Source organism: Conger conger, chromosome 1, assembly GCF_963514075.1.
Source record: "Conger conger chromosome 1, fConCon1.1, whole genome shotgun sequence".
Classification (NCBI taxonomy): Eukaryota; Metazoa; Chordata; class Actinopteri; order Anguilliformes; family Congridae; genus Conger; species Conger conger.
The window spans coordinates 73,833,793-73,853,175 of NC_083760.1; the positions used below are offsets into that span (position 1 = coordinate 73,833,793).

At 43.6% G+C, this 19,383-nt stretch overlaps 1 protein-coding gene across 7 annotated transcripts in view; it reads left to right on the forward strand.

The window, feature by feature from the left end:
* Positions 1–19,383, forward strand: part of sema6e (sema domain, transmembrane domain (TM), and cytoplasmic domain, (semaphorin) 6E) — a 115,341-nt gene that overhangs the window by 72,396 nt on the left and 23,562 nt on the right. For all 7 annotated transcript variants that reach the window (XM_061246715.1, XM_061246706.1, XM_061246740.1 and 4 more), the window contains 14 exons: positions 4,454–4,630; positions 7,893–8,007; positions 8,412–8,469; positions 10,408–10,464; positions 10,858–10,959; positions 13,528–13,618; positions 13,879–14,001; positions 14,112–14,200; positions 14,684–14,901; positions 15,177–15,308; positions 15,793–15,948; positions 16,552–16,725; positions 17,032–17,169; positions 18,547–18,624. In XM_061246715.1, the coding sequence (XP_061102699.1) occupies positions 4,498–4,630; positions 7,893–8,007; positions 8,412–8,469; positions 10,408–10,464; positions 10,858–10,959; positions 13,528–13,618; positions 13,879–14,001; positions 14,112–14,200; positions 14,684–14,901; positions 15,177–15,308; positions 15,793–15,948; positions 16,552–16,725; positions 17,032–17,169; positions 18,547–18,624 (1,664 nt within the window). In that variant the 5' untranslated portion in view covers positions 4,454–4,497. The remainder of the gene's footprint in view (positions 1–4,453; positions 4,631–7,892; positions 8,008–8,411; positions 8,470–10,407; positions 10,465–10,857; positions 10,960–13,527; positions 13,619–13,878; positions 14,002–14,111; positions 14,201–14,683; positions 14,902–15,176; positions 15,309–15,792; positions 15,949–16,551; positions 16,726–17,031; positions 17,170–18,546; positions 18,625–19,383) is intronic.

The following is a 19,383-nucleotide window of genomic DNA, read 5'->3' on the forward strand; positions in this document are numbered from 1 at the left end:
TCTGAATGGTGGTTTTGTCTGTGAGTCATGGCAGAACTTTAAAGTTTCTGTTTGTTTGCAATGGGCAGCATAATTCAAAATACTGAAGAGAATCAATTTGCTTTCTGCTAAGCTTTATCAACAAAAGTCTTTAAACTAGTTAAAATGTCTGTGTATTTATTTTGATTGCCATTCAGGTCATGATGCTCATCTTGCCGGATTGAAAGGTCAAAAATCATTCGCCATCATGACAGATAATAGAGCAAACATACGGTTCCTTTCAGGGGTTAGAGTTTTGCCATAAACAGACTGTTGTTCCACGTCGCCTTCTCCCGTTTGGCTGTGTCTCTGCTCTGAGAGCACTGTGCCTAATCATCCAGGCCCTGTTCCTCCTCATCACCCCTGCTACATGATAGTCCCTGACGGGGCGCTGGGAGGCTAATGGTCCATAGAGAGCAGGGGCTAATGTGCCTAATCATGTTTGAAATGACAGAGGAATGCAAGGAAACGCAGCCTAATTATCTAGGTCAGCGTATACCACTGAAGGGGGAGTCCATTTTGATTTATTTGGACATATACACAGTTCTCATGGCATCAAAAATATTCAGGGTGTCAGCATTGATCTATATACATGGTGGCATTGAGTTTCAACTACATTTATTCCCCCTGTGCCTATCACTGGTGTCACTATTGCTTGTTGTAAAATTGGTGTAGCCCCGTTAGCCAAGTTGTTGGCTGAGCCATCATTTGAAATGAATGGCATAAAGAGCATTAAACCCCAAATCAAATATAAACGTCTTTGGTTGTATGTTTCTTTTATGGAATGTTGACACCATGCCAACTGGGGTTTTCTTTGAATCTTGTGCCACTCAAGAGAATTGATGAATTAATACCAATTTGGTTTCAAAAGGAGAATAACGAGGCCTGTTCCAGACACTATAAAGACCTGGCATTCTTTTAGCGAGGCTGTCCAATTTGCACACGAGGGAGGAGCAAGGCGAGGGACGTCTTGCCATACAACTGGAGCCGGATTGACAGTGAATCTAAAGGAATGTCAGTTAATCGATGGGCAGCCTTGGCGGCCCAGAATCCTCTTCTGTACAGAGACCCCAAACCGACTGTGTGTCCCTGACGGCTTAACAAGTCTGCTTCATTAAAACCAGGAGAACAGAATCTTAAAAGTCTAAATGAGTGCAAAGAGTGAGCGGGATCAGCGGTGGCTTACATCCAATCGACAGCTGTCCGCTCATCAGTCTCTCACTTCCAGAGCCTTTGAACAGCAATTGATTAAAGAGAAAACCTCCATAGTCTGAGATTAATATAGGAGTGTGTGTGTTTGTGTGTTTGTGTGTTTGTGTGTTTGTGTGTGTGTGTGTGTGTGTGTGTGTGTGTGTGTGTGTGTGTGTGTGTGTGTGTGTGTGTGTGTGTGTGTGTGTGTGAGAGATATGTTTTGGAGTTTGAGAAAGTGGTAGGGGGTTGAGTGTGTGGCAAGTCCTAACACGTAGAAACAAGGTCCAGCCAACTGTGGGTGTACAGCCCACACTTATGCTTCAGGTTTCACTACTTGGCACCTTGCAGAGGTGCAGATTGTAACCGTGTACTGGAGAGATGACGGCTTCAATTCAGAAGAGTGGCCACCAAGTCGTCTCTGAAGCTGCAGTGACGGAGAGGGGGCAGAGGAGGTGTCGGTGGGGAGTTCATTAACAGGAGCCAGTTTTAAAGCGTATGATTGAGGATGTTTAATTGGCCGGGCGATGCTCCCGCAGTCTTTGAGAAGCTGTTATGCCAGCGGCGGCTCCAGCCAGCGTCTTTCAGCCCCCACAACGGCTGCCAGACACTCTCCCATTGTGCTGCCACCGTGATCCAGGCGCTGTATTTATAGCTGCGGCAGTGCTCTCTGCCGCCAGAGAGGCCACGCCACGCATCTGTCACAGGGCCGCGGTTTAATACCAGGCTTCCCGCGCGGCGCGATGGATCAGGTCCAGGGCACTTCTGAGACTTTCACGGATTTTCGGTCCCCCTGTTGTCGACTGTTTTCATCTCCCATACTGATTTCTTCTCAGGAACAGAGTTTCTTTTAAACCCTTTCTGACTTTGTGAGGATATTCACTTTTTAAACCCACCCAGTTGCCGATACAGCGCATCTGGTGCACTTGCATAAGCTCTTGCATAAGCTATTGTTGTGTTTCAATGGAGTATTTTTAAGGTCTTGCTCATTTCTTTTATCACTTTAGATCAATTGTTTTCCTTTTCAGTGCTTCTCAGTCTTCTCACGTCCTCCATCGACATGTCGGTTAGAAGTGCATGTGGTTTTCTCATGGTCTTTGCCTAAAAGTTTTGTTGAGCATTCACAGCAGGTGAAGTCACAGACAACAGTCCTGGCCTATCACTATTGCATCATGTAAAAGACTTCTGTCCTGACCTTATGGAATGCCTCCAAAATGTAAACCACCCCATCACTCATGTGTACAAGCAAGGGATGCACTCCAAGTTTAGCAAACACACTAATGGCGCACATATTTCCCCCAACATTCTGTCCCACCCCACCTGGCCCCTTCTGTTCTTTTGGAGCCTCATTGGCCCAATGCTGACATTTTAAGTATTGCATTTTCTGTTTAAATAATTTCTTGGAGGAAGTGATACAGCATAATTTTGTGTTAGGGAAGCACAAGATGATAAATATTATAAATACGCAACTCACAGACCATTCCAGTCAGCAATGGAGTACAAAATGAGCCATTGTATTAAGAAGTGTTTACTTGGTTTGACCAAGCACATGACTGGAGTAGGTCAATGAGTATACCGTGAGTATTTCAACTTCAGGTGCAGCTTTGTTTTTAGAGGGCCTGTTATTTTTATAGTGTTGCTAAAGGCTTCCCTTAAAACATATTCAGCAACATTGGCTTTACCATACACTATAAAGCCAAAGAACGCTGTTAAGGTTTGTTGCATTGGAGAATTGAAAAATGTTCAATGGCTAAATCCAATGCTGCATAATGTGAAATACCTCTGCTCTCAGCAGTATGGGGTAGGTGAGGGATGACTATAGACGTTGAGCTCCGCAGGTGGTGCCTGTGGTGTAGCCAGGTGGATATGTAATTAGAAGCCTCCACAAATGTAGTTGGAACTTTGCCATACCCTGCAAGTGAGTGCCACCTTTCCTCTTCTCTGTGTGGAAACTGGCAGTGTCTCATCCATCAGTCTCATTGTCTCAACACATTACACAGTCTTACAGTGCTACTGGCTGTAATTCTTGAAGTGAAGTGAGGCAGACACTAATCTTTGTAATTTATTGGTTTGTGATTATTTCCTGACCTCATCAAAAAAAAGCGGGTTTCTCCCCTGAATCAGAATGAGTCTGCGTGTCATTAATATGGATGACTATTCTTATCTCTTAAATTTGGTTCTGATTGCTTTATAACTCTGGGCTGATGTTTCTTTTTGCTAAACACATATTTTTGAGAGTTTGTGTGGGTGGAGCAGTGCAGTGGGTAAACTGCCCTTTGTCTGCCCAAGTCAGACCCTCTTTTATGACGGCAAATAGCCTGTGATCCATCTGCCTTTAGCCTTCACCTTGGCAATGTTGAAATGAACATTTTGTGACTATTTGGATCTGAATCTACCCAAGCCATTCATCTCTCCATGTAAAACAAGCATATGTTCTTTGATGTGTTTTTTTCCATTTTTGTTATTTTTTATTTTATTATTATTATTTTTTTTATTCTTGAAAATTGAATTGAGACCTTGGCTCCTCCCTATTGGCCTTTTGTCAGAGCAGATAGAAAGAGGTGGAGCCGGGAGGGACGGCATGGTGTATTGCGTTAACTCACCTGTTAAAGACTGCATTGTGTGAGTAAATGAGCCAGGGTCCCTGCAGCCATGAACCTGGTGTTCTCAGCCCTGCCGTGCACTCTGCGCGCTGACTCAGTCACAGTGGGTGGGTTCATACAGTACACACACACCCACCATGTTCCCGTTAGGCAGCTCGGGCTCCTGAGAACGTGGCGTGCTGTCCAACTTTCTTATAAACATGGGAGCTTCTGGTGGCAAACGGTGGTTTTCAGAGGTGCGGCTGTTGATGAGGGGAGCTCCAGTTGGGGTGGCCAAAATCTTAACTGGGTCTTCTACATTATTACATTATTGGCATTTGGTAGACGCTCTTATCGAGAGCGACGTACAACAAAGTGCATACCCATAACCAGGGATAAGTTCGCTGAAAGACCCTAGAGGGAAGTACAATTTCGACTGCTACCTTCTATTTTCTTCCTTCCTCCCCTAGTAACATCTCCATTGTCAGAGAATAGACTACTTTTGTGTTCACATTGGTTGCTGAAGAATGAGCCTAGTTTAATACAAATTAAATAGGAGCTTAATTAACATATATTGGATGACATCCTTAACCACAGATATTCAATTCTCCATGCCAGTATATGAATCTCTCCTTAATTCTCTTGTCTTTATCTACCTCTCCCAGACCGGCATGGTATCCTGCTGAGGTCCAGTTCCCCGTTTCTGGAGATGAGACTTATCCCGGGGCTGCGGCCCCTTCTGCTGCTGGCACTCACCCTGGCCTCCTCCGTCCTCCAGGTGTCCAGTGCAGCCACACCCTTCCCCAAGGACCTGGAGCCAATCAGCATCGTTGGCAAGCAGCGTAAGCTCATCGTGATTGGATTTCGCAGGGTTGTAAATATGTGTGGATTTAGCCTGTACTTCGAAAACCCTGCACCTCTGCGCTAAAATTGGACTGTACTGTATTCCAATATGGTGTGCCTCACTTACAAAAAGGACTGTTGTAAATTTTGCTGGAGGCATATGGAGAGCCCATTACACTGTTTTGTTTGATCTGTGGGATCGTTGAGTGCAATTGGGAGCACCGCCTTGATTAATTTAAGGGCCCCTTAATTGATTAAAGAGCTTGCTGTAGAAATGACCCGGAATGGGATGGATTCATCTATTGAGTAAAATATAGGGCCATTAGTAGAAATAGCCAGACAAAAAGTAGATCCCTTAGGAGGAATAATGAGAACCATTTGTCACCAATTTCAACAAGTCACATTACCTCAGAATCAAGAGAAGTCCATAAAGCATGGTGATATAATTATGCTGGATAGAAAATTAATTTTCAATTTGCATTAATTGGAAGAACTGGATTAGTTTGCTCACCACAGTTCAAGACTTTTAAGTAAGAGAAACTACTGTACCGAGAAGAAATTACACCCCTATCATAGTTGGTCGGGGAGTGGACACTGACCTAGGGCAATGTAAACCTGATGAAGCAGTGCATTTAAAATATTAAATTGGAATTATGTGCGAGAAGGTGAGAAGAAACAGGGTATGATCTAGAGAAAGCAAGAAACCACATAAAAGGGGAAATTACTTTTCCAGATTTTGATTACAAAGAGAGCCTCTGTCCAGGAGGTTGTTCTATCTCCAAATGTGCTAGTCTGAAGCCAATCCAGGTGCGCAATGCAGTTCTCCTGGTCAAAGGTGTTTGTCCCAGCCGATGGATTAGCCGAGAACATTTGTTTTATCTATCTCTTAGAATAAACTTTGGGTACGCAATGTGCTGTAGCCACCCAGGTTACATAATGAACTGCAGAGTCCTGTGGTGATGCGCCACCTGCCAATCATGAGATACAACTCCACCCCCTGTCACATTAATAAAGTTCACTCCTGGGGAAATGCAACCAGAGGAATAAAAGCGGTGAGACTCCACACAGCAGTGTTAGATGGGCCTGAACAGTTTGTAATCTTAAAAAACAAAACATAGAAATACTTTGTTCTGTGAGAAGGTAAATCCAAGCGATCCACTCATATTCAGTTAAATTAATGAATAAGACTAATAAGATTAATAAGTCCAAAAAGGTACATTCCCTGAGGCAAACCAATTCTTATTTTTCAAATGCATGTCTTATTTTTAATTCCCAGTTCTTACGTGCAATTGTATTTGTAGCCATTCTTGCTGCCTCAGTCCTCAGTCAATTAAGTACTATAGGCTTCCAGCCACCATTTCCTATTCAGTCTGCAGTCTGCAGTCTGCTAGTTGAACTGCACTGTCATTATGTCAGAATTGTATCCTTCATGTGTGGCTCGCATAGTCAAGCATTGACCAGAGCAGCCGCTGATGACTACCAAACTTGATTCCTTGGGTGACACCGCAGCCAATTATACTCTGTACAGGGGTGCTGCCCACTGTGAGGCACATTCACACATTGAACCCTATATCAGGCAGGATGACATAACAGCCCCCAATTACTGAATTCTGCAGAAAACTACTGAAGTAGTTTTGTGTACATTACTGTGAGTAATGTACACCTCTAATGTACTGTTAGTAATGTGAGTACCTCAGGTCACCCTGGTCCCCTCCGTCTATAGAATATCTGTCATCTACACACTTTTTGATTGGTTGATTTTTCAGGACAGACTTTATGGAAAGGCAGTAAAGGCAGTGAGCCGTTCTTTGGAACAATTCTGCTGAAATTAGGTGAAACCCTCAAGGGTTCCAGGGAAGAAGAATAGGACTATAATTAGAATAGTTAAACCCTTGAACACTGTAATTCGCTTCCCTCCATCAATGCTTGGCTCACATTCAACCTCAGTGTGTTATGGAAAAGGACTGCAGTGAGAGAACCATTATGTCAAATTGTTTAATTAGAGGGGCCCCATATTGATTATGTGTTCAGATTGTCCATCTTTGCGTGAAAAGATTGAAGGTCTGTCCCTAGTCACGACATGCGGAATGTGATTTTGACTGCTCGGTGTCACTCTGGCCCAATGCACTGCTGAAATGGACTGTATTAATAGCCATGTCGTGAACTGGAATACTCTCCAGGGGGTGTGCTGGGATTTCTGGCTCTTTCTCTAGCATGAACTCAGTCAATCATCCATGCTCAAATGCAGCTTTCATTTAATTGAAGGGTCCACTCTTGAGCAAACATTGTTTTTGTTAATGTATATTTAATTTCTCTCTGTAAGTGTCCTAACTTGTATTTAATGTGCTATGTACATGATACTATACATTATATACAATGTAAATATGAGGTTTTCATAAATTTAAGATTTAAATTCACTGAAGCAGTAACTTCCAGTTGATGTATTTTCCATTGGTATGTGTGTGAGAAGTGTTTTGAAGCTGTGGAATTCTTTTTTTGCCACCATGTTGTACAAATTGAGCGATTTGGTCGACCATTTGCCGGAAGTCCATTCATTTTCTATGAAGCTGTGTGAGGGCCTGCTACATGAGCAACTGGGCAACTAAGTGATGAAAGTTGGCCGAAAATAGTTGCACATGAATTAACTTGCCTCGGACATCGCCTGTCAACAGCCAATCAGAATCTCGGGTTTCGTATTTGTCCAACCGATACGAAACCATGTCATAAATTACTGTTCCGCATTCAGTGCAGAAACATGGAGGAACAGTTTGTGAATACAACAGGTTTTATACAACGTTTTTAAAAAGACTACAAGGACAAGCACCTTTAAAATGATACTTGGGAGTCCGTTAATATTGGGAGTTTAATATTTTGTTATTAATTGCCCATCAGTTGAAAAAATAACAGCAGCGACATGTGCCAATAAGTTTTGTTCATATTATAGCCTACATACAATTTATTTAAATAGATCATGTTGTCAATCAACATCTGACGTCCATTTTCACAAATCTGGTAATGATAAGGGTGAAAATGCATAGTTTTTACACCCCCAGTGCCACAGCGCCTCCTACGCCCTCCAGAAAGCCAGGGAAAACCCTGTACACTTTACCTTGGTTGAAGGTGAGATTGGGAAAATATGTAAAGTGTTACATTGCGGCTCATTTTTATTCTGCCAGTAGGATTGATCACAGATGACAGATGACCTGCGGGCTCACTGAATGGCAGAAAAGTAACTGCTTTCAACGCTCTGTTCTTCCACAGACTCCTACCTGTACCCCAGCTTCCAGGGCCTCCTGTCTGACAATGACACCGAGCGGCTGGGCCTGGACTTCCAGAGGATGCTGCGCATCAACCACATGCTTTACATCGCAGCCAGGTCTGCCCCTCATCCGGCAGATCACTCCCGCTGTTAGCCCAGGGCCCTTACAGCACTCACATCGCTGGTGTCCAAAAGCATAGCTGCTTTGTCACTGAAGGAGCTGTTTTATGATTTGCTGAAGAGGGTACCTTTCATCTGTTGTGTATGGCCTGATTCAGATGCCCTCGCACTAGCTGCACCAGTCTAGCTGAAAAGTCTGTAATTCCATAGGTTTAATACGTCTGTCACTGGTGCATTACAAATCAACCAAACAAATCAATCTTGTTTCTGCAAAGGAATCTCCAGGAGGGCAGATTGCAGGGGCTTTGCTCTTGTCCACAGACTTTGCATACGGCTCAGACGGTTGGATAAGAGAAGGATAAAGAGTCACTGAAAGCCTTCTGCCCTCTTGTTTGTTGCAGGGATCACGTGTTTGCTGTCAATCTTACCGCCTCTGCTGAGAAAATCATGCCACAGCAGGTAAGCGCTCACCTCTCAGGTACTGCAGTGAACTGTTCACCTCTTCCAGCTCCCAGTAATATTCATTTTTCAGCCACTAAATGGCCATATATCTAAAGGCTTAAGAATTGTATAATACATTTAAAACTGTGTCCTTCGCAGGTTTGTGTTGCCATTTCCTCATTCTATTTAGGCATTAAAATTACTATTATAATTTTTTTTTTTTTTTTTTCAACCTCTTGTAGATTTGTGTATTCAGAGATAATAGAAGAGTGGGTGAAAGGGAGTACAGAAAGTGTCATGGTGCAGAAGAGAACCCGCTGCCTCATAAGAATGATTTTGTTTGACCCTCAAGTCAAATTGACCCATTTAAAATTTTCACTAAATGAAAAGTGATACTGGAAATTTTTTTTAACCTTTTTAAGCGAAATGTCCAAAAATTGAACAGAACACAAGGGTTAACACAATTAATTTGAAATGCATAAACAGTTTTAACCACATAAAGGCATGAGAGAATAGTCTGAGCCTCTAAAGTGAGTAGATGGAGCACTTGGACTATAGGGAGGTAAAACAGATGCATCAGGAAAAATACTTAACTAGACCGGCGAAAGCTAAATATAAGTCACGTTGAAGTCGCGATTCAAGTATGATTTTCATGGTTTAAACACATAGATATATACTGAATACGATGGGACTTCTGTTCGTAAAAAAATCATGTTCTGCATTTTTTTGATCGCCAAGATTGCCGAGAGCCTAAAACCCAGCCTCCCATAATGCTTTCCTTTCATAGTGATGAAATTTCCACAATTGGACCATCCTATTGCCACCGACAGTGGGTCTGTATTCATTTATCATCACTGGTGTGATTCGAACTTATAAACTTGATTACAAACTGGATACATTCGTGTAATCAGTGGCATATTGATGGCAACCTGCAACTGATGTCAAGCGCAATTCAGGGGGAGGGGGGGGGGACCCATGGGCGCGAATGTGTTGCTATGTCCTGTGAGACTGGTCATCCCAGGATAGATAACGTCATATTTGTTATTGCATTTGGTACAAAAATCTGACCGTACGCTCATAACTACGAAAATGTTTAAAATGCAACAAAAAGCTGCATAGCGATAATTTTGGATGATCTGGAGCCTTGTAATTTTGTGTTTGTAGAACGATTTAATGCTTTATTTGCTTATATGAAGTTGTTGTTGTTGTAGCACAGCACTATCCCGGAAATGCCATTCAGCGCTTTACCTACATACCAGTCTTTCATACTCAGGTCTCCATCTCTGTCAGGAGAACCTCAGATACACCACATACAGACCCTAGATGCTTGACCCCAGAAAACTATTATTTTCAGATAGGATATATTCATTTTTCTCTGGCCCAAGGTGGGGTCTCCTCACTTCCCAGCGGCCTTAGGTCCCCATCCTGAGGTGCTCCATCCCCTGAGGTAGACAGAAGGGTCAGTAAATCACCCTTGCAGTCATGACTGCCTAATGCTGGCCCATAGTACATCGGGACATTCCAGCCACACAAGCTTGTTAAGTAGCTGATGGATTTCTCCCCGTCGCCTGTATCCTAAGTTCAGGAGACGTGCAGCAACTGCTAATGTTCCTGGAGATAATAGGCAGGAGAGAGGACTTCGTTAGAGCTGGCCCTCTCCGCAGCTCAGACCCTATTAGAGAGAACTCGGAGTGCCGCCTTACAAATAAAGCGCTTCTCAGCCCTACGCAATCATTCATGCTGCACTTCGTGAATGTAGGCTGTAATGCCAAATTTTAAAGTTCAGCACACTCAAACTTCCCATCTGCTAACAGGCCCAGGTGTTTGTACTTGGCAGTGTGTCCGCTGCATTCTTTTGGATGTGTTCCTTCAACGCAGCTGGGAACCCATGTTTCTGTTGCACTTTGATGGAATTACGCCAGCCCTCTCGTTTACAGTCCGTTCTGTGTGTTGCAGAAGCTGACATGGAAAACAAAAGATGTGGAGAAGTGCACCGTGAGGGGCAAAAACAGCGTGAGTGTCTCTTTCAATTCATCTCCTCCCATCTCTCTTTATCACTCCCTTTTTTCTCTACTGCACTGTCTCCCCCTTTACCCTTGTCTTCCTCCTTCCTTCTGGCTGCTTTGTGGGAAAGTATTGTCAGCAATTGTTAAGTTTCCTGATCAGAATCTGCACCGCAGGTGTCAGTAGACAGGTAGCTGGAGTAATGTTACTCAAACGCCAGAGGACTGAGTCTGAAGGCTCAGGCAGGGCTCCGTAGAGCGATTTTAACAGGGACGTAAGAGCTCATTTTGTGTGTGAGTGTCGCACAAACCATTCTCCAGGTAAAAGCCCCACTATGCAGGAGGTGCTGTTATAGGAGTTTGTCATCTGTAATTTCCTTAAAACAGAGGCTTGTTTTTACAGGATGAGTGCTACAACTACATCAAAGTGCTGGTGCCTCGTAACGATGAGACTCTGTTTGCCTGTGGCACCAACGCCTTCAACCCCACCTGCCGTAACTACAAGGTACACAGCCTGTTTTCTCGCACTGTCAGGCTTGCAGTTTCACGGGAGGAAGAAACAGAAGGAACTGCTCTTCTCATAGCTTTACATAATGGATATTCTTATGCCTTTACTCAATCATATTTATTCATAAGTGAGAATGGCACGTTGCTAAAAGGTTTAGTTGGTGATTGTATTTCAATTCACAGTAATAGTTTGAGTAATCTGACTTTGGGTAAACTGCTCATATTGACATTGCTGTGAATTTATGTTTAAAAACTACAATTACATGCTTGGTTCAGTTGTATAGGGATGTTTACAAACTGGAGAAACAGTTGTCAGTTTCTTGTTAGTTTCATGCTGGGAATTCTGGTGTTAGAACTGACTGGTTGCAGTACAAACTAAACAGTTGAACCATTCTGGACACAATCTTCTGCCTGATATGAAACCCAGAGTGAAAATGAAGCAGCCATCTGCACACAGAGGCAGCAGTGTCATAGCAACATGTTAGCAGGGTCAGTTCAGGTCTAATATAAAACTGTAAAATTAAATCAGAATTAAGGAATTTGGCAATTAAAAATGGTTAATGTTATGCCAATTGATTCACAGTATTGTCCTTGGACCACTGAAGAAATATCTTGTTTGTAAAAAGGCAGTAAAGACAAGGCTTCTATAGCATTGTGTACATTCCCCAGCCCTGATAAAGGCCCATCTCATGAACAAGCATATATACTTTTCTCACCAACTCTGTGTGGAAAAGCTGACACTTCTGTAGACAAAATTTGTCTGGGGCCTGTCACCTATCTGCTTGGGGCCTGTTTGTGGCCTGTCACCTATCTGCAGTGGTATTTGAAAAGGCATGGTGTTTTGGGTGGTGTGGGCCGAGTTTTGCTTTATTTTTCATGGGATGCACTTTCCATAGACAATGATACCTCTTAGCTTACTGGCTGGTAAATGGAGCCAGTTGGATCTCAGACAGAGGTTGAGTGCAGCAGGTGGTGTTTGCGCTAAAAGTTAATCAGTTAGTGGGTTGCCATTTAGTTCAATAATTCACAAACTTTGAGCTCACAATTGTATTTGTTTTCTTTTTTGTTTTTTCTTGTTTTCTTTGTTGCATTAACACATATTACATTAGTTATTTAAGCCTCCCCCATAGGGGGTGGCTTGTACCAGTTGTTGGGTTTCTTTCTACATTGATTTCCCACAGGAATTATATGCGTCATCAGACTCCATGTCCACCCACTAGTCCAAAACCACTCTCAAAATGTACTTTTTCTTTTCTTTCTTTTGTTTTTGTTTTTTTCTTCTGGCCGATTTATTTTCTGGAGGCGGAATCTCAGAAACCACAAGGCATTGGAACTAATGCTTACCTAAGTTGTGCAACATCTATTTGTTTTGTGACCATGACCTACTTTTCCAAGATGGCCGCCCAACCGGACAAAAACACGTTTTTGCTGATGACTTGAGAGCAGTATTTCCGGAGTAAACAAAATATTTACTTGAAGCTTGACTCAAAGGATATCTTTCGCAAATGAAAACTATGTAGGTCAGAGGTCAAGGTCATATGGCCAACTGAAAAACCTGTGGTGAGTCATGGTTTGCGATATAAAAGGGACTTATATTGAAATTGGAATTGCAGTGCATTGGGAAGGAAGCGATCGGAATTGCTAGTTAGCTGCTGCTTTTATCCATAGCAACTTGCAGTTGATTAGGCTAAGCAGGCAACAATCCCCCCTGGTGCAATGTGGGGTTAAGGGCCCAACAGCTGCATGGAGCTTATTGTGGCTACACCAGGGCTTGAACCACAAACCTTCCGGGTCCCAGTCATGTACCTTGGCCTCTAAGTTCATTCATGGCTGCTTCCTGGTTCCTGTTTGTAGGAGGTACACTATGCTATACCCATCTGCACTGTGCTTTGCCTATGCTCTGCCTATCGCACACACATTTCTTCGGTTAAAGTTATGTGCCATTCTAATGGCACTGCTGCTGAAAGTTCTGCAGGCTAGAGATGTCCTCTGGTTTCTGAAAGGCACGATAACTCACCCAATCTGACTCACTGACCATTACATTTTGACGTACAACAAATGAAACACATTTTTATGCTCTATACTTTTCCAATTCTCTGCCAAGGGATCTTAATGGCCTCGTAGATTACAATGAGATTTCTGCCTACAGGCCTAGCATAGCAGCATAGCCTCTTTGGGCAAGGTTACTTTCAGAGTGTGCGTGAAGACTGTTTGTCATGTGTTTTTATTTGTTTGCTTTTAGCTGTAGGTTAGGTTTTAAAATTTGTCTCTGAAATATGTTTACTTTATACTCTTGTATTCAAAATAAAACCTTGAAAGTGACATCAATGATGTAACTCCTTCTTGTAAACACTCTCTTTACCCACTTGATATTTTTTGGTCTTGGCACTTGATAATATTAAGACAGACATTGAACACATTCATTTAAAAAATGGAATGAAGCATGGTAAAATGAGTATCAGGTTTGGATGGAATGTTACAGTAACTACTGCACATTATGACTAACATTAGACTGATGCACGATCACAAAATGTCCTCCTATATTTCCTTTATTTTTCTCTTTCAGATGTCCACGCTTGAGCAGCATGGGGAAGAAGTTGTGGGCCAGGCCCGCTGCCCTTTCGAATCAAGGCAGTCCAACGTGGGCCTGTTTGCTGGTGAGTTTTCGAAGCTCACCCCACTCTGAATTCAACTTCAGTGATATGTGCTTGATTACCATCAGAAAGTAGAATCCTGGTGGTATTGCTGTGAGCTCTGAAGTTTCTGGCTCTCTGAAAGGTCAGTATTTGCCTAAGGATTCCACTGAAATGTCATTAAAGGGAGGTCCGGCTGCTTGGGTTTGTTTTGAACATAGTTAACTTGCAGAGTCTCAGCTTTAGTTTTTTTTTTTTTTTTTTTTTTTTTTTTTTATTTAAAGGCGGTGCCTTCTACTCAGCCACCATGACAGACTTCCTGGCGAGCGACGCGGTGATCTATCGCAGTCTCGGAGAGAGCAGTCCAGTCCTGCGCACCGTGAAGTACGACTCCAAGTGGCTCAGAGGTGAATCCCACTGCACTTCATGAGACCATCCTAAGGATCCACGCGGTTGATTTTCATGTGCTGCAATATAATAAATGTGCATCATACCTTTGCTTGTTTTTTTTTCCCAGAGCCTCATTTTCTCCATGCCATTGAATATGGGAATTATGTGTATTTCTTCTTCAGTGAGATCGCTGTCGAGTACACCACCCTCGGCAAGGTGAGAGTGTGTCTGTCGGCCTCGTGCTGTCCTATAGAGCCTGAAGGACTTTGATCTGTATTCTGTAAACCCATTGAGTTCACAAATAAGCAGCATTTTAATAGCCTTTACAAGCATCATGCTTCAAAATTATATGCAAAGCTGGCCCTTATGACACCAGATTTCCTCAGCCAAGCTGAAAAATACTGGTATATTCTGTTTCCTGTTTAATGTCTTAATATGCTTTTACGATCAGAGCATTTTTCAGTTTCCGTCAAACTGGCTTGAGTGGATTTATGGATGATTTTATTTTAATTTCCTCTGGAATATATCCAATAATTACAATGACTTTACAAAATAAAATGTGATTGATTGATATAGGGCTCCCATCGAATTATGCTCTTTTCTCCGTAGCAGGCTCATGCAAGCCTTGGTGTTTTCCGCTTCATCACCCGTTCTGTTTATTTTTCTCTCCTCCTGCCGCGACGGTCTCGCGCGCTCCAGGTGGTGTTCTCCCGGGTGGCTCGTGTCTGCAAGAACGACAACGGCGGATCCCCTCGCGTACTTGAGCGCTATTGGACCTCCTTCCTCAAGGCCCGCCTCAACTGCTCAGTGCCAGGCGACTCATTCTTTTACTTTGATGTGCTGCAGTCCCTGACCAATGTGATGCAGATTAACCAGAGGCCCACCGTGCTGGGAGTCTTCACCACACAGGCCAACAGGTGAGTTCAACCGCCGGTCACGGCATGCGTGCTGCATACGGCTGCTATGGTTGTAGCTTCTTACTCGGAAAGATATATTCATACGGTATACATCCCTGGTCCGAGACAAGCTGAGAACTTAGGCAAGTTTAATGAATGCGTGTATGCACCAAAACAGCCTGCCCTTGTTACTGAGTGTTTATCACTCTTAGGCATATCTCAGACTGTTATGCATGGTGGGATGACTCAGTGTGACACAGGGATAAAAGTGTTCTCTGCATGTACACGCCGTCCAGCATAACAGGCTCTGCAGTGTGTGCCTTCTACATGGACGACATCGAGAAGGTCTTCAATGGAAAGTTCAAAGAACAGAAGAGCAGTGAGCTGGCCTGGACTCCGGTGCCTGAGGACCAGGTGCCTAGACCCAGGTGAGAGGGTTCTGCTGATATATTGTATATTATGTATAGTATATTGACAAATATCAACAAAACATTCAACCGTCTTAAAGATTTTCAAAAATTAAAAAGACAATAATGTGGTGGGCTTCCATGCCCTGTTTAGATATACTTGTAGGTAAGTTACGACCAATTTGAATGTGTCCTATCCTGTTCTGGTTTTCTCCTCTGTGCCTGAAAAATAGTGTCGGGCTCATTTTAGTTGATGGTAGCAGATCTTGAGTCTGTTAACAGGAGTTCATTTAAAGGTTCATCATTATGAGAATTTTTTTTGCACGCTCTTGGGTTGAAAGGTAATGAAAAGAAGATCACTTACTTTTTTATTAGACACTTTTTTCATTGCACATTTATTTTAGCAGTATTCATCTCATTTCATGTGATACTTTTTCCTTTAATTGTGAGTGAAAATGAGCTCTATTGTAGCTTTAGAATAAAGGCTTTAATCCTGTCCCCATAGACCAGGGTCCTGTGCTGGTGACGGCCCTGCTGCCTCTTTCAAGTCCTCCACCACTTTTCCCGATGACATGCTGACCTTCATCAAGTCCTACCCGCTGATGGATGAAGCGGTGCCCTCTGTCAATGACCGGCCCTGCTTCACTCGCACCACGAGCAGGTACACCCCACCTCTCGTCCCTAATCCCCTCTGAGGAGCCGGTCACGCATACAGACATGAGAAGGAGAAAAGGCCCGTCTGAGCTCTGATGGAGGCTTCTGACAGGAGGCCCGACCACAGCAGGCACGATGAATCAGACCCCGTTGTTGTGATCACGCAGGTTCCTGTACTGAAGCTTGTTAACGGCAATAAAAAATTGTATCTGAAATGTGGAAGTGTAATCTACCTATCCCACCAGCTGGCATGCCAACTGTGTCACACCGTGCGCATCGTAGAACTTCTGACGGATGACATTTATGCCGCTCACTGTTTCACATCTCTTTTAGAATGGCGCATCTGTCTTAATCTCCCGAGGCTAAAATACTGAGTGATCCTAAGATGAATATATCCTGACAATAATGTATTCAATGATTTTATTAACAAAGAAAAAACATATGATCACATAATAAAGTATATGAAATAGAACCGACAGAATATGGGCATTTCTCAGCACTGGCTGCCTGTTTTACCATGTCTAGTTCTCTCCGGTCAGTTGCTTCACTCTGTTGTCACATTTATCTGCCTGTAGCTTGCTGATTACACAAAACTTTTGTCCACCTTCAGGTTCAAACTGACCCAGATAGCTGTGGACACTGCGGCTGGGCCCTACAAGAATTACACAGTTCTGTTCCTGGGCTCTGAGGATGGCAGAGTGCTGAAGGTTCTGGCTAACACCCATCCCAATGCCTCCTTCAAGGTCCAGCTCCTGGAGGACATCGACGTTTACAACCCCACCAAGTGAGCTCCTGTCAGCCATTAGCATTTCCCTCATATCTTCAGTTACTAGACAACCGCTTTTCTGAAAATACATCCATGGTATTATAATAAAGCTAATAATACATCTGATTAGCTTCATTAGCACAGGGAACATACATGCTGTGTGGGGTTACACTATCAACCTCTGTTCTGCTGTTAGAAGTGTAAAGTACAGAGTAGATACTCTATTTTTGTCGTTGAAGAAGCGGCTAATTCACTCGGTGTCCCTCTACATCACGCACGTATTCACATGGACCTGTTCCTAACATGTGCCCTGCCGTTCGGCAGGTGTGATGCACGTGGGGAGGACCGGAGGGTTCTGGGGCTGGAGCTGGATAAGGACCATCACGCCCTGTTTGTGGCCTTCTCCAGCTGCGTGGTCCGCGTACCACTCAGCCGCTGTGCAGATTACGGCTCCTGTAAGGCGTAAGTGGCACCCGCCGTGGTGTTCCCCACCCCCTCCCCCTTAACCGCACATCCATTCTGTCCAGTGGAGCTTTTTCCATGTGAAATGGAACCATCTGATTGGATGGGGGCCAGCTGTCTTGCCAAAGGCGACATAAAGCTTTAGCCCCAGCTTCTTACTGCAGTCCCATCTCCAGAGTACACAAGGCCCAAACAGCCCACATCATACAGGGGATTATGGGAAAGGATCATTTTGAAAGGCCCCCTGGTGTCAGATTTCGGGCCCATAACCACTTTGCTGCGTGGCTTTCATTTCCAGCAAGCAAATTTGGGTCTGGCTCCAAAACTCGGTTTCTCATTCGCACATAATTCAGTGAGAATCACTCAGTTACATTGGGAACACAAGCATGATCCCACAGTGTTGAGCCTGGCCTTTGCAGTGGATGGAGAAGAAGATTGGATCTGACATGGGCATAATCTGTTGCATATAAAATGTTTGAAGAGGCAGTGTTTATGTTTTTGATTTGGTCTCTTTTCTGCTATACTGGGAGCAGTAATTCAGAGAGGTCCGTTTCTATTGTAAGGCTGTATATTCACATGGAAGTGACCTACGAGGCCAGGTTATGGGCCACTAAGAAATACGTAATTAGGTGTATGTCTTGCTTTACCTTCTGTAAATTGTAAACAAGGCAATTTTACTTAACTCGATACACACTTGCGTAATGGCACAATACTAAGGAAGAATACAGAGTGTATTCATCCTCCTTTATGAAGTGGAAATCTTACTGTAGAAATCTGGCCACTCCTGAGGGATACCATCGACAGCCAAGATCACAGTGGCAGGAAGTATTTCCATCAGAGCAGAGAATAGAGACACTGACGTGTCTATAACCTACAGAAGAATAATTCCAAACAGGACCATGCTGAGCCATGAGGGCACCTCTGGCCACATCATTTCCAGACAGGGGGTCGGTGGAGAAAATGACAGCTCCCTTCGCTCCAAGGCGCCCCTCCCCATGGTAGAAACACTGTTGACAGTCCAACTCCGCCACCCCTCCCATCCCCCCCCCCACCAAGAGCCCCTGCCAACAGTCCCTCTGGTTTGTCTGTCATTGGAGTTGTGACAGCCAGTCTCAGACTGCCTCTGGCTCCCAGATGCCCGGGGCTGTCAGTAAAATGACTGGCTTTAGGCCTGAGTGGCAGCCACTCAATGTCCCCCCACCCTTCCAGACAGGATATTTCAGAACAAAATTTCAGACTTACTGTTTTAGCTGTAACCTTTCCCTGTGTCAATTTCAGTGTTATAACAAGTACTCAGGTTTTAATGGGTTAGTTAAGAAATTCTATCATTCTGTGGGGATTTTTACGATAGACTACTGTCACCTTTCTGTCTTTCAGGACCTGTCTGTCCTCACGTGACCCCTACTGCATCTGGCTAAAAAGTGGAAGCTGTGCCACCATGACACCTGGATTGAAGTATGTTCTGCTTCAAATTATGCCCTCAGCAAATTGACTACTCTGGCAAGAGGAGGTTCTAGTTATTAGTGTTTGTGGAAACATGCTCTCTATGTGGGAGACTATCAGTATGCTGTTTTTCTACACACTTTTAGTGTATCCTGTTTTGAATTATGAGTAGAGGGTGCGCTGTGTTTATTATATTGTCTGCTCATTTTACAAGATACCTTTATGGTGCAGAACATTGAAAGTTGGCAAGTATAGAACACATAATAAGAGCATAATGAACAAGCAAACTAGAGCCAGGTACAGGTACAGATAAAAACCCTGCAGAAAATTCCAGCTTAAACCAGCCTATGCAGGTAAAGCTGGTTTATGCTGTGTTTTCAACTCTGGCCGACTATCAGTTCATCAGCTAACCAGCCTATATGGGCATCTGGTCCACCAGTCTGACCACCCTGAACTCTTACTGTACCAGCTTTGCCCAGCTAGAGATCAGCTATGACAGCAGTGTTGAAAACACCGCTTAAACCATCTTCCTTTTCAGTCCCAACTACCATGTGGCACTCTCAACCCTGCACCTTTTCAACCAAAATGACTTCTATACTCCTCTTTCGAGTCCCTATTAAAAGTTTTTCAGATTTCTGAAATTTCTCAACCAAAGCCAAAACCCCTTGGGATTTGGGTGGAGCCATTTCATATTGGGCTTGGGACTGAAAGGGCTGAACCATTTTAGAATCCCCGCTGCTCTGGGAATTGACTGTACATTAAGTACTCTCC